Genomic DNA, 12,093 nt, shown 5'->3' with positions numbered 1-12,093 from the left:
TGATAATAATAACTGGAGTCACTTTCCCTTGTGATGGTGGTACCAGATTTAGCAAGTAGAGATAATATACAACATTTGGGACGTGCTTATACTAAAAATTTGTTACATTTCTGAAATTCAAAATTTAACTGGGTAACCTGGGTTTTTTTCCAGTCACCTTACTTTAAGTTAACCTGCATTTGTTTATTTTTCTCAAAGCCTCTAAATGTCATTATTTTTGATATTCTGAAATTCCACTAGTGTCTGCATTCAGGACCCTTCCTTGGGTCTGTGCAGCCCTCCATGGCCCCTCTACACTGAAAACATATGTCTTCTATTTGTTTGGTTGGTTTCTTCCTCTCCTTAGTTCTCTCTGTTCTCCCCTGACGCTCTTACTAGATGCTATTTGCTGATTTAAACTGCCTGTTACTACCTAAATAATCTTGATCTAGTTAATTCACCTCTTAGCACCAGTTTCTGCTTCATGAAATCAACTTTAGTGAAACCAACCTCACAGCAACGCCATGAGGATTAAGTTCATCAGCGGATGTAATGCCCCTTGCATGGTGAGTGCTATGGGTACTGCCCCAATCATGCCTTCACGAGGCAAGAGCATCCATGCTGTTCTGCTCATGTGGGTACATCAGGCCTGTGGTAGGATGACACTTCCTGCCTCTTGTGGTTGGGTAGGGCCACGTGACTTGTTGTGGTTAATTAATCATGACTGTGTACCCTGTGATTTTTCTGAATTGATGGATTTAGTTACCAATGTAAGACCCAGCAGCACACTCTTCTGCTCATCCACAATGAATGACAATGTCTCTGATGCTCTGCTCTGTCACTGGATTCTGAGTGAGGATGATGTAGGAGGCAGCCCCTGTTGACCTTCAGTGGACATGCATGAGTGAGATACTGACTTTTGTTTCATGGCACTGAGATTTGGGGGATGCTTGTTACTGCAGCACAGTGTCACCATCCTGACTGATAACACAGGAAGAGCCAGGATTTCCCTCACCTCAACTACTCTGCATTCATGCAGCTGGTGTCCTGTGACACTGCCTAGTGAGTGTCCTGTGCTGCTGCCAGCCCAGCCTAGACAAAAAGACAGAGTCCATCCTTTATTGACATTCTTTATTGAAGTCTGGGGGAGGAAGTGCCTTTGCCCTTGAGCTGGTTCTGAGCTCTGATCAATTCAGCCACAACAAGGCTCATCCTGCAGTTGGTGTCGAAGGCACCTGAAAGCCATATATCAGAAGCTTTTTCTACTGACGATGGAAGAGCCCATCTCCTTGTACTCCTTGCTGGTGACCCACATGTCCTTGAACGTGGAGAGTGAGCACAAGATGGAGCCACCTACCCAAGCTCCATAGACGGAATACGGACAGGTGGCCACCTGGATGGGGTTAAGGAGGCAGAGGAGAGTTGAGGGCAGAGGAGGGAAGGGGAGGTAGGGAGAGGGCAGGAGAAAAGAGAAGAAAGCAAAATCAAAATGCTACTCTAAAGTGGGGACACAAAACGTCCGCCCCTGAGAGAACTTCATGGACAGTCGTCTCTCTCTCCTGGCAAATACAATCTACGATTTGCCATTAAAGATATCGAACAGTCCATGCCTACTTCCTGTAGCTTTATTTTTTATTTTTATTTGAGACAGGGTCTCGCTCTGTTGCCCAGGTTGGAGTACAGTAGCACAATCACAGTTCACTGCAACCTTGACCTCCCAGGATCAAGCAATCTTCCAGCCTCAGCCTCCCAAGTAGCTGGGTCCACAGGTGCACAGTACCATGCCTGGCTAATATTTTCATTTTTTTTTTTTGTAGAGATGAGGTCTTGCTATGTTGCCCATGCTGGCCTCAAATTCATGGCCTCAAGTGATCCTCCTGCCTCGGCCTCCCAAAATGCTGAGATTACAGGTGTGAGCCACCATGCCCGGCCTGTAGCTTTAAACTATTAGATAAAATGAATAAGAGCACAGAGGACTCGTGCCCTTGGCATTTTAAAACATGTAACACATTTTGTCCATATAGAATGACGGTGCCTAAGGCATAGGTATTTTGTAGAAAAAATTGGAAAATACAGATAAGCAAAATCAACCCATCACCAGTCATTGAACCCCCTAGAGAAATTCCTTCTAGATTGCGATGGGGAGCTTTCAAGACTTCCTCTCACTCTTGCTAGGCTCCTCTTTTCATGGCAACACCTATAAAGTGTATATTTCTTTCCATTTCTGTTTTAGGAGAGAGAGTAATGTTTCTTATACCCAGTCAGGTCACCTCTGGACTGGGAGGAAGTGAAGGTCTCTACAGCCATTTGTCACTGATCCACTGATCCAGGTGACAGCCCTTCAGTGGGCTCCCGGGTGCCTGGTGTTGGCCCTTTCTCTGCCTGATGCAGGGGGCTAGGCATGGTGGTGTGCACCCGTGGACCCAGCTTCTTGAGAGGCTGAGGCTGGAGGATTGCTTGATCCTGAGAGGTCAAGGCTACAGTGAACTGTGATTGTGCCACTGTACTCCAGCCTGGGCAACAGAGTGAGAACCTGTCTCAAAAAATGAAAATAAAGGCCAGGCATGGTGGTTCACGCCTGTAATCCCAGCACTTTGGGAAGCTGAGGCGGGCAGATCACCTGAGGTCAGGAGTTTGAGACCATCCTGGCCAACATGGTGAAACCCCGTCTCTACTAAAAATACAAAAAATTAGCCAGGCATGGTGGTGCGTGCTTGTAGTCCCAGCTACTTGGGAGGCTGAGGTAGGAGAATGGCTTGAGCCTGGAGGTGGAGGTTGCAGTGAGCCGAGATGGCACCATTGCACTCCAGCCTAGGTGACAAGAGTGAAACTCCATCTCAAAATAAATAAATAAATTAATTAATTAATAATAACTAAACAGAGGCCCCTGGGGCTCAGGAAGGTTAAGGTCACTTGCTCCAGGTCAGACACTTGTCATTTCACATGTTCACTAACTTTCCTTAAGTCACTTAGGTAGATAATAACAGGACATGCTTAGGATTCTAAGACACAGGGAGCAAATGCCTCGCTGCGGGGATCTGCAGTCAGGAAGCGCTGAACGGAGATTTGGGAAACCCGAGGCGTAGACGAGAGGGAGGGAAGAGGGGTTCCCCGACTCAGCTGCCCAGTGTCTCCTGGCTCTGCCGCACCACAGAATGACTCTTGGCTTGGAAACCACTTGCTGGCATTGGTTAAGAAAAGATTTATCATAGCTAAAAAAATAAAAATAAAAAGGAAGAGTCAGGAGGGGGGAAAAAAAAAGCATGGTTAGGATCAGGGCATCAGGCAGAGAAAGGGCTGATGCCAGGCACCCGGGAGCCTCTTCCACGGATTCCACGGAGGGGATGTCACCTTGATCAGTTGGTGACCTCATCTGTGTCTTATCTAAACCAAATGGAGACTGGGATGGTGTGTGTGTTAAGAAGAAAGTAAATTGATCAGTGGCTCATGCCTATAATCCCAACACTTTGGGAGGCTGAGGCAGGTGGATCACCTGAGGTCAGGGGTTCTAGACCAGCCTGGCCAACATGGCGAAACTCTATCTCTGCTAAAAACACAAAGATTAGCTGGGCGTGGTGGTGGGCGCCTGTAATCCTTGCAACTCCGGAGGCTGAAGCAGGGAGAATCGCTTGAACTGGGAGGCGGAGGTTGCAGTGAGCCGAGATTGCACCACTGTACTCCAGCCTGGGCGGCAGAGTGAGACTCTGTCTCAAAAAAAAAAAATAAATAAATAAAAAGGAAAGAAAAGAAGAAGATAGCAAATCACTAACAGAAGATGGCCAAAGGATTGGATTGAACAATTACGAGAAATATGTTTTAAAAAATTTAAAAAAAAAAAAAAAAAACAGAGAAAAGAACAACAAACATTTCTTCTCCATCTACCCAGGTGCCCAGGGGTTTTGAGAACAAAGGACCTTGTGCTGGCGTGGACGTGGTCCAGAGCTGGCTCAGCCCTCGCCGGGACAGATGGGAGGCTCAGTGTTTCTGTGGGCAATTGGGTCATCCATTCAAAAAACCTCGAATTGTGCATGATTGTGACTCCAAAATCCACATCTAGAAATGGATCTAAGGGTATGACAACATTCTGAAGAAATGAGGGGAAATATTGGACAGAGTTTTAGCTCAAGAACATTCATGACAGCAGATTTAGGTTGCTGGGAGAAACAATTTGAAAAGTTGGCCCCATGGAAACTAGCTGTTCTCTCAAGGTGGATGATGAGCTCATTTCAGGGAGGGCATTTTCTTTAGGCAACAATATGAGGAGCTTTATGGATGATTACAGGAGAAGCTACCATGGTACCTCTTTCAGAGATGGCTCAGACAGGAGAGAAATTAGGCAGAGAAGAGCTAAATCACAGCCAAGTAATGGGAAATGGGCGATGTCATCATCAAGCTTCATGGAGAGTTTTGGGCGGGAGGAGGCTGTGGAGGACACCTTGAGGACTCAGAAAGATGAAAGGGCTTGGACCAAATGCAGCCCAGCCACCTGCTGGCAGGACAGAGATGGCCCAAAGATCCCCTTTGCAAACGTGGTCAAGAAACCTATGAATGTATGCCAGGCGTGGTGGCTCACACTTACAATAACAGCACTGTGGGAGGATGAGGTAAGTGGATCACTTGAGCCCAGAGTCCAAGACCTGAACCAAAAAAATGAGCCGGGCGTGGAGGCACACGCCTGTAGTCCCAGCAACTTGGGAGGCTGAGTGGGAGGTCACCTGAGCCTGCAGTGAGCCGTGACCATGCCACTGTACTCCAGCCTGGGTGACAGTGAGACCTTGTCTTATTTTCAAAAAAAAAAGGAAAGAGAAAAAAAGAAAGTTACAAAAGTATGACATTCAATTTTAATGTGTTTTCCACGCTGGGCTAAGCAGTAGCCTTCTGTTCTGATTCAGTCAAAGTTAATTACACACTAGCCTGGAGTGGTCCAGAAAGCTGAGAGGAGGGAGACCAGAAGGAGGCTATGAAGTGAGAGCCTAGGGCTTTGGAGTGAGAAGGTGGGAGGGGTGATGGTTTTAACAGAATATAAATGCCTATGATATAACATAAGATGGTCTAACGAGAGCTGCAGACTTAGGGAGGAAGGAAACCAATAACAGTTTTACAGCATCCCATGAATGTTTATGGCCTATAGGAAGAGGGCTGAAGACTTGGGAAGTGACAAGGCAGTGGGAAGATATTTTTGTGTAATCCTGGCTGATGCATTTGTAATTCCTGATGCTTCTCTGTTGCTATGGAGGAAGGATGGGGACTACCTGGGACAGGCATCACTGCTGTGCATTCTCTTTCAAATCTCACCCTGGTCTACAGAGCAAGGACAGGAAGGGTGCAGGGAACACCATCAGATGGACAAGGAGAGTCTCAGAGGCAGCCAAAGATGCTCTGAGGACACGTGCCAGACCCTTCCCTCTCAGTGCATCTGCCTGCAACCAGACCTGAGGCCCCTAGGGTTGGGGGTGAGGGCAATGGGTGATAGGGTGATAGAATCCTCCAGAAAAGTTTGGGGGGCTGTGGGCAAAAGGGAGTAAGTCCATGCCTCCTGCCTGCAGACTCTGGAGGAAGTCACCTTGCAGTGTCCTGTTTCAAAGCTGGCGGCTGCAGCAGAGGGGACAAAGGCAGTAAGATAGGTCTAGGGAGGACAAGAAGTGCTGAGATGGCCACTCACGCCCCTGCCCACCCTGGTGTCTGGAAGATCCCGCCCCTGCCCCGCCCCCACAGAGCATACAAAGGGTGGCCATGAACCCTGATGACAGGCACAAGTTGGGTGGGGGTATTGCTCTGGTGAAAGTCTCTTGTGCACCTGCAGGAGACCCCATCACAGAGTTCCCTACAGTTGGCCAGTGGGATTTGCAGCCAGCTCCAGGGCCAGCTGGTGAGATGGGAAGGATTCAGGGCCAGCTCGACAGGGACGCCTTGCAGTGACAGCTCCCAGAGACCCCACAGCAGAGGCTGTGAGGCCAGACGCAGACACAAAGGAAGCCAGAGAAAGTGTCCACTGGGGACAACCCTGGGTGGGGCACCCACGGGGGAAGAGTGCTTTCATTTAACCAAAGGAGGCTGCATTCATGGGGCAGCTGCTGAGCCCAGCTGGAAGTGACTGAGTGACCTTGCCCCTCCTGCCCCAGCCAGGCCAGGTATGTCCCACATCCCTGCAGTCCCGACATCCTGACAGTCCCACATCCCAACATTCCCAACATCCTGACAGTCCCAGCATCCCAACATTCCCAACATCCCGACAGTCCCAACATTCCAATAGTCCCAACATTCCAACATCCCAACAGTCCCAACATTCCAGTAGTCCCAACATTCCAATAGTCCCAACATCCCAACAGTCCCAACATCCCAACAGTCCCAACATCACAACAGTCCCGACATCACAACAGTCCCGACATCCCAACAGTCCCGACATTCCAACAGTCCCAACATCCCAACAGTCCCAACATCCCAACAGTCCCAACATTCCAATAGTCCCAACATCCCAACAGTCCCGACATCCTGACAGTCCTGACGTCTCAGCAGTCCCCAAATCCTGGCAGTCCCAATATTCCAACAGTCTCAATGTCCTGATAGTCCCGACATCCCAACAGTCCTAATGTCCTGACTGTCCACACCTTGTGTCCCTATGATGTCTACTCTCTGCACAGGAGCCCGATCAGTTCTCCAGAGCCTACTTGGACAACGTCTCTCCTCGGCTGAACCCGCCAGGGGGTTTCCAGCCCCTCTTGGAGTGGATGTCCTTCTGCGGCATCTCTGACCTCACTTTCCCATTGCCTTTGCTCACTCGGCCCTGGCCAACCCTTCCTTGCCCTTCCTCCAGGAAGCAAGCCTCTGAGCTGCTGCATGGGCTGATCCCCCCTGGCTGAACGCTGTTCCCCAGATACCCACATGGCTCACCCTTACCTCAAGTGCTTACCCAGTGTCCCCTTCTTAAGGAGGCCCACTCTGGCCCACCCTGTATTCAGCACCCCCGGCCCTGCCCGCACTCCCTCCCACCCCGTCCTTTGCTGCATTTTCCTGACATGCCACTCATGTCCCCTTCATGTTTATTCACGACGTTTCCTGCCTCCCCCACCTCCGCCAACTAGAGTGAAAGCTCCAAGGACTTCCCAGGTGCCAGGAGCCATGCCCAGCATATCTGAGGCATTCCAGATACATCTGTGGAATGAATTGGAGGCGCTCCCAGAGGGGATGGGTTGGGGAAGCCTCACCTTCACATGAACTGTAGGGGATACCAGCTCAGATATTTCTCTCTGCATCCGGAATCTCAAGCCGGGGCAGGAGCCCGTCCCTCCCGACAGCAGCATGTGGCCGAAGAGGACGTTCTGGAGGTCGGCGCTGCAGGAAGTGATGCTCTGGATGGCCATCGTGTGGATGCCAGGGGCGTCTCTCCCTGTCAGGACAGGCAGAGGGAGAAAGAATGTTGGAAGCCAGAGGCTCGGCAGCTGTGCACCTGGGCCCCTGCCTCCCAGCGGAAGGCCTTGGGTGCTGGAAACCTCCCTGAGCCTTAGTTAGCTCCCAGTGTGGCCGGCAAACCTTAGCTTAGCTGGACTCCCACCAGGGAATGCAGGGAGCCACCCGGCCAGACGACAGGACTCAGCTGCTCCTGGTTGAGGAAATACATAGCAATTCTCCGCTCTCCTCCAGGAGAATTTCTATTCAACTGTTACTGACAGTTATTAATATGTAACGCTCTGGTATCAAGTGTATAAAAAGATTCCTGTCGAGGCAGCATCCTCCTTCTGGCAGCCTTTGAGAAATGACACTGATCCCTCCTTTCTTGGCTCATCATTTGGCCACATGAATAAACTCAAATATAATGGGAACCGCCCTGAAGAGATGTGTGCCCTGTATTACTAGGTTGGTGCAAATGTAATCGATTATTTTTGCACCAACCTGATATTTTTTGTTCAATATTGTGAGCCCCTGGGAGGGCTAGGTGGTGCCGTCCATGCCTCATGTCCCTTGCCTGGGAGGAAAAGCTGCCGAATAACCTTGGACCTATGAAAAAAGATTAATCTCAGGGGGCATTTAAGAGGGGCCCGGCAGGAAGGCCCTGCTAGCTTCACCGTTCTGGGGTGGTGCTCCCGTTCATGGGGACCCAGCCAGACCCCGGGGAGAACCTCCCCACGGTGGGTGAAGAATCTCAATTGCTTCTCCACGTCACATTGGTGGGGCACGTGACCACGCCATCCCCTGCACAGTCTAACAGGGGAACACAGAGACAAACCAACTAACTTACAGGGGATTCTAAGTGCCAGGTACTCACTGGGTCCTCATCCCGGGGAAATGGTTACTTCCCCACCTTTAATTCCCCTTTGTCCTTTATGAAGGTAACAAAGAATTGGACTCTGGGGAACACGTGCTTTTCCATGTCGACCCGGGAGATTCCATCTTTCCCATCAGTAGGGATTTCACCCTCCATCGTTTTTGCCGTTCCACCAGGACAAATGTACTGGCCGGAGCATTTAGGCAGCAGCATGCTCACTCAAAGTCTCTAGATCAGCCACATTTGTAAAAAGCTCCCTCCAAATCCAGGGTGATTACATGTCTGTCTTAAATTGTCTTGATTTTTATATTTCAGATTATTTTGTGAGTAGGCAGAATATAAATAGTACATTATTAAAGAGAAGGCCTCTTCGGTGAGTTTCCTTCTCTGTAAATTGGGATAATTTTATAGAGGCAGATTTGGGGGTAGATTCAAGGATATAACACATGCGATTGTCAGCGAAGTGACAGGCAGACTGTAAGTGTTAGCTGGAGTCGGAGGAGCTTTTGAAACAATGTGCTTGTTTGCTACTCAAACCAGACTCCCTCCTGGCAGCCCTAGTTCCTTCCTTCTTTCCTTCCTTCCTTCCTTCCTTCCTTCCTTCCTTCCTTCCTTCCTTCCTTCCTCCCTTCCTCCCTTCCTCCCTTCCTCCCTCCCACCTTCCCTCCCTCCCTTCTTTCTTTTCTTTCTTTCTTTTTTCAGATGGAGTCTCACTCTGTCACCCAGGCTGGAGTGCAGTGGTGTGATCTCAGCTCACTGCAACCCCCACCTCCCTGGTTCAAGCGATTCCCCTGCCTCAGCCTCCAGAGTAGCTGGGACTACAGGCAATGTACCACCCTGCCTGGCTAATTTTTGTATTTTCAGTAGAGATGGGGTTTCACCATGTTGACCAGGCTTGTCTCAAACTCCTGAGCTCAGGTGATCCACCCACCTCAGCTTCCCAAAGTGCTGGGATTACAGGCGTGAGCCACCACGCCCGGCCCCTTCTTTCTTACAGGGTGCTCACTTGCTCATGTCCAGGCTAATTTCTAAATGACACTGCATTTAGCAATTCACCTATGAGTTTTGTCTGGAAGAGCGCCTCGGGGCAGAAGAAGCTCTCCTGCCCAACGGTGATCTCTTGGCCGTCAGGCAGCTGATATTTCTGATGGTGGGAAGGTGAATCGGTTTTCTTCTTTTCCTTGTCAAAGTCCAAAGCCACATAGCAGCATTTCTCCTTCATGTCCCGGATGTACTCTCGATCCCCTGTGGGACAAAGGAAAAGTGCCAAACAGAAAAAGGCATGAAAAGGAGATGAGTTCACAGAAGCGCCTTTGGTGAGGTTGAGGCTGCACCGCTGGAGCTGCCATTTCCATTTCCATCTCACACCCCAGGTGCTCTTGTTCGTGCCGCGTGTTGAGCCTGAGTTTGTGGAAGTGTAGAATAGGTATGTCTTGAACTAAGATGAAAGGGGTTAGGAAATTTCAGCTTTTGAGAAGTTGAGACCCTTCTATATATGGTGTATGTTTGGGAGAGGGTGGGAGGAGCTGGAAAACCAAACCCAACTTTCTTATCTACTGCTATGAGTGGTGCTGTTGGTGCCCCATCCCCCAGCTGCCACCTGCTCACAGCTGCCCTCTTCTTCTCTGGAGAATTGCCCACAGTGGATCAAAGTCCGCACCCAGAAATATCTGGAAGCTTACATACATTCCTTCTCTTTTTGGATGGCGGACGACAGGTTTTAAACCCAGCTGCGTCTTCTTGTGTTATGGTTTTATGCTTTGTCTATCACTGCTTTTGAGTTGGATCAGGGGAACTCTGCACCACCCACCTGGAAATGTCACTTGCTCTTCAGCCCCCTGACGTCTGCCTTCTACCTTCACTCGCTCCACCTAACCTGCTCTTGCCTGGGTCTGTTCTGTACTCCTAGGTCCAAAAACCTGAGGACACGCTTTGATTCTTTCCTGCCCTCTTTTCCTCAGCAGCTGAGGCTGTTAATAACTCCCTTCTCTTTCCTCAGCTCCTGGGATGCTGCACTCTCCTAATATTTGTTCCTTTCTTCATGTAGTTGGGGCTTTGGTGAGGCAAATTTGGCTTCGAATCCCATCTCTGCCATTGACCCAATGCCTGGCTTTAGGCAACTTCATCAACCTCTTAAACCTTCCCTTTCCTTATCTGCAAGAATGGGATTAATGGTCACTCGCAGGACTGTTGGAAGGACGAGAGGCAACGATGCTCACCAAGAGCTCACCAAGTGTGAGGCGTCAATAACATGGTATGACTTTGCCCTGCAATCCTTCTCACTTTCCCTCTAACTGCTGTTATTCTTTAGGGTTCCATGCTTTGCATCACTTTTGACACAGACCTCTTGGTCCGCAAGGAAGACCCTGAGATGCAGGATTGTAGGCTCACTGGGGATGAGTGTCATGCAGGTTATACAGGCTGGGAATCCAGTCCAGGAACTGGTGTAGAGAGGGACAGACACCTTGCCTGGAGCCTCGGGTTCATATCCCAGCTGCTATGCCATTTATCATTTATGGAGTGTTGGGCAAATCTTCTAATAACCTTCCTAAGCCTCTTCCTTTTTTTTTTTTTTAAGAAACAGGATGTTGCTTTACTCTGTTACTCAGGCTGGCATGCAGTAGTGCCATCATAGCTCACTATAACCTCTAACTTCCGGGTTCAAGTAGTCCTCTTGCCTCAGCCTCCTAAGTAGCTGGGACTACAGGTTGCTTATCACCACACCCTGCTAATTTTTTAATTTTTGTGTAGAGACTGGGTCTTGCCATGTTGCCCAGGCTGATCGCAAACTCCTAGACTCAAGTGGTCCTCCCACCCCAGCCTCCCAAATTGCTGGGATTATAGACATGAGACATTGCACCCAGCTGCATTGTCCTCTTGTAATGGAAATAATTGTTCCCTCTCATGGGGTTACAGTGAGAAGCAATGAGAAAATGCATGTAAAATGTTTACTTGGCCCAGTGCTTTGCACAGGATAAATTCTCTATAAAGCTTAGCTCACCATCATCATAACAACTGTCAATCATAACTATCATCACCATCATTACTACCACCACTATCATCACAATCATTGTTACCATTACTGTCACCGTCATCGTCACCATCACCGTCATCATCACCATCATCACCACCATCATCATCGCCATCACCACCAATCACTATATGACCATCACCATCATCACCATCACCACCATCACCATTATCACCATCAATCATCATATGACCATCACCATCACCATCATTAGCATCACCACCATCACCATCACTATCACCATCATCACCACCACCATAATCATTATCATCATTATCATTGCCCTTATCATCATCATCAATCCACTAAATGTCCCTAAATATAGATAAGGTTGTTTTTTAGAACTTCAATGATGGTCATGAAGTCTTAGCTTTACAAACTGAGGGCCATAGGATGAGCTAGCAAAGAAGGCTATTACACCCCAGAGACTAGTTTACCCAGCCAAGAATAGCAGTTTCCTACCTGTGCCCAACAATAATTGCCCATTGTCTTTCAACAGTTGCAGGAGGTGCAAGGTTAGGTCCTGGCCCGCTATGTCCAGCTGGAAGGTTGACAGATGCAAAGGGCAGCCATCAGCGATGGGCACAAAGTGTGTCATTCCTTCTCCAGATTCAACAGTCAAGCCTAGACAAGAGAACATGCTGGCATCATAATGAAGGGCCAATGACATCCCTTATAATTGTTGTATCTGCAGGGAGAGAAGGCAGAGGGGAGCCAATGGAGGAGAAGACAAAGATTCTCAGGAGCCAGCTTTCTTCCCCCAAAGGGAAGCGCCCAAGGAGGAAGAAAAGGACTGGCTGTTTTGGACAGCAGCCCACAA

At 49.1% G+C, this 12,093-nt stretch overlaps 1 protein-coding gene across 2 annotated transcripts; it reads right to left on the bottom strand.

The window, feature by feature from the left end:
* Positions 1 to 1,095: 1,095 nt before the first annotated feature.
* LOC102121655 (actin, alpha skeletal muscle) lies at positions 1,096 to 11,893 on the bottom strand. 2 transcript variants are annotated; one of them, XM_015434314.3, is made up of 4 exons: positions 11,736 to 11,893; positions 9,299 to 9,487; positions 7,185 to 7,366; positions 1,096 to 1,372 (listed from the first exon to the last, which is right to left on the bottom strand). In XM_015434314.3, exons 1-4 carry the CDS (start codon positions 11,869 to 11,871, stop codon positions 1,229 to 1,231), a joined length of 651 nt encoding a protein of 216 aa, XP_015289800.3. In that variant the 5' UTR covers positions 11,872 to 11,893; the 3' UTR covers positions 1,096 to 1,228. The 2 variants fall into 2 exon arrangements, with proteins under 2 accessions (XP_015289800.3, XP_073868641.1); XM_074012540.1 differs by lacking the exons at positions 9,299 to 9,487; positions 11,736 to 11,893 and adding an exon at positions 7,510 to 7,600.
* Between the last annotated feature and the right edge of the window lie 200 nt (positions 11,894 to 12,093).

Source organism: Macaca fascicularis, chromosome 14, assembly GCF_037993035.2.
Source record: "Macaca fascicularis isolate 582-1 chromosome 14, T2T-MFA8v1.1".
NCBI lineage: Eukaryota > Metazoa > Chordata > Mammalia > Primates > Cercopithecidae > Macaca > Macaca fascicularis.
Note: the sequence above shows the minus strand (reverse complement) of the source record. Positions and strands in the feature narration are given on the sequence as shown.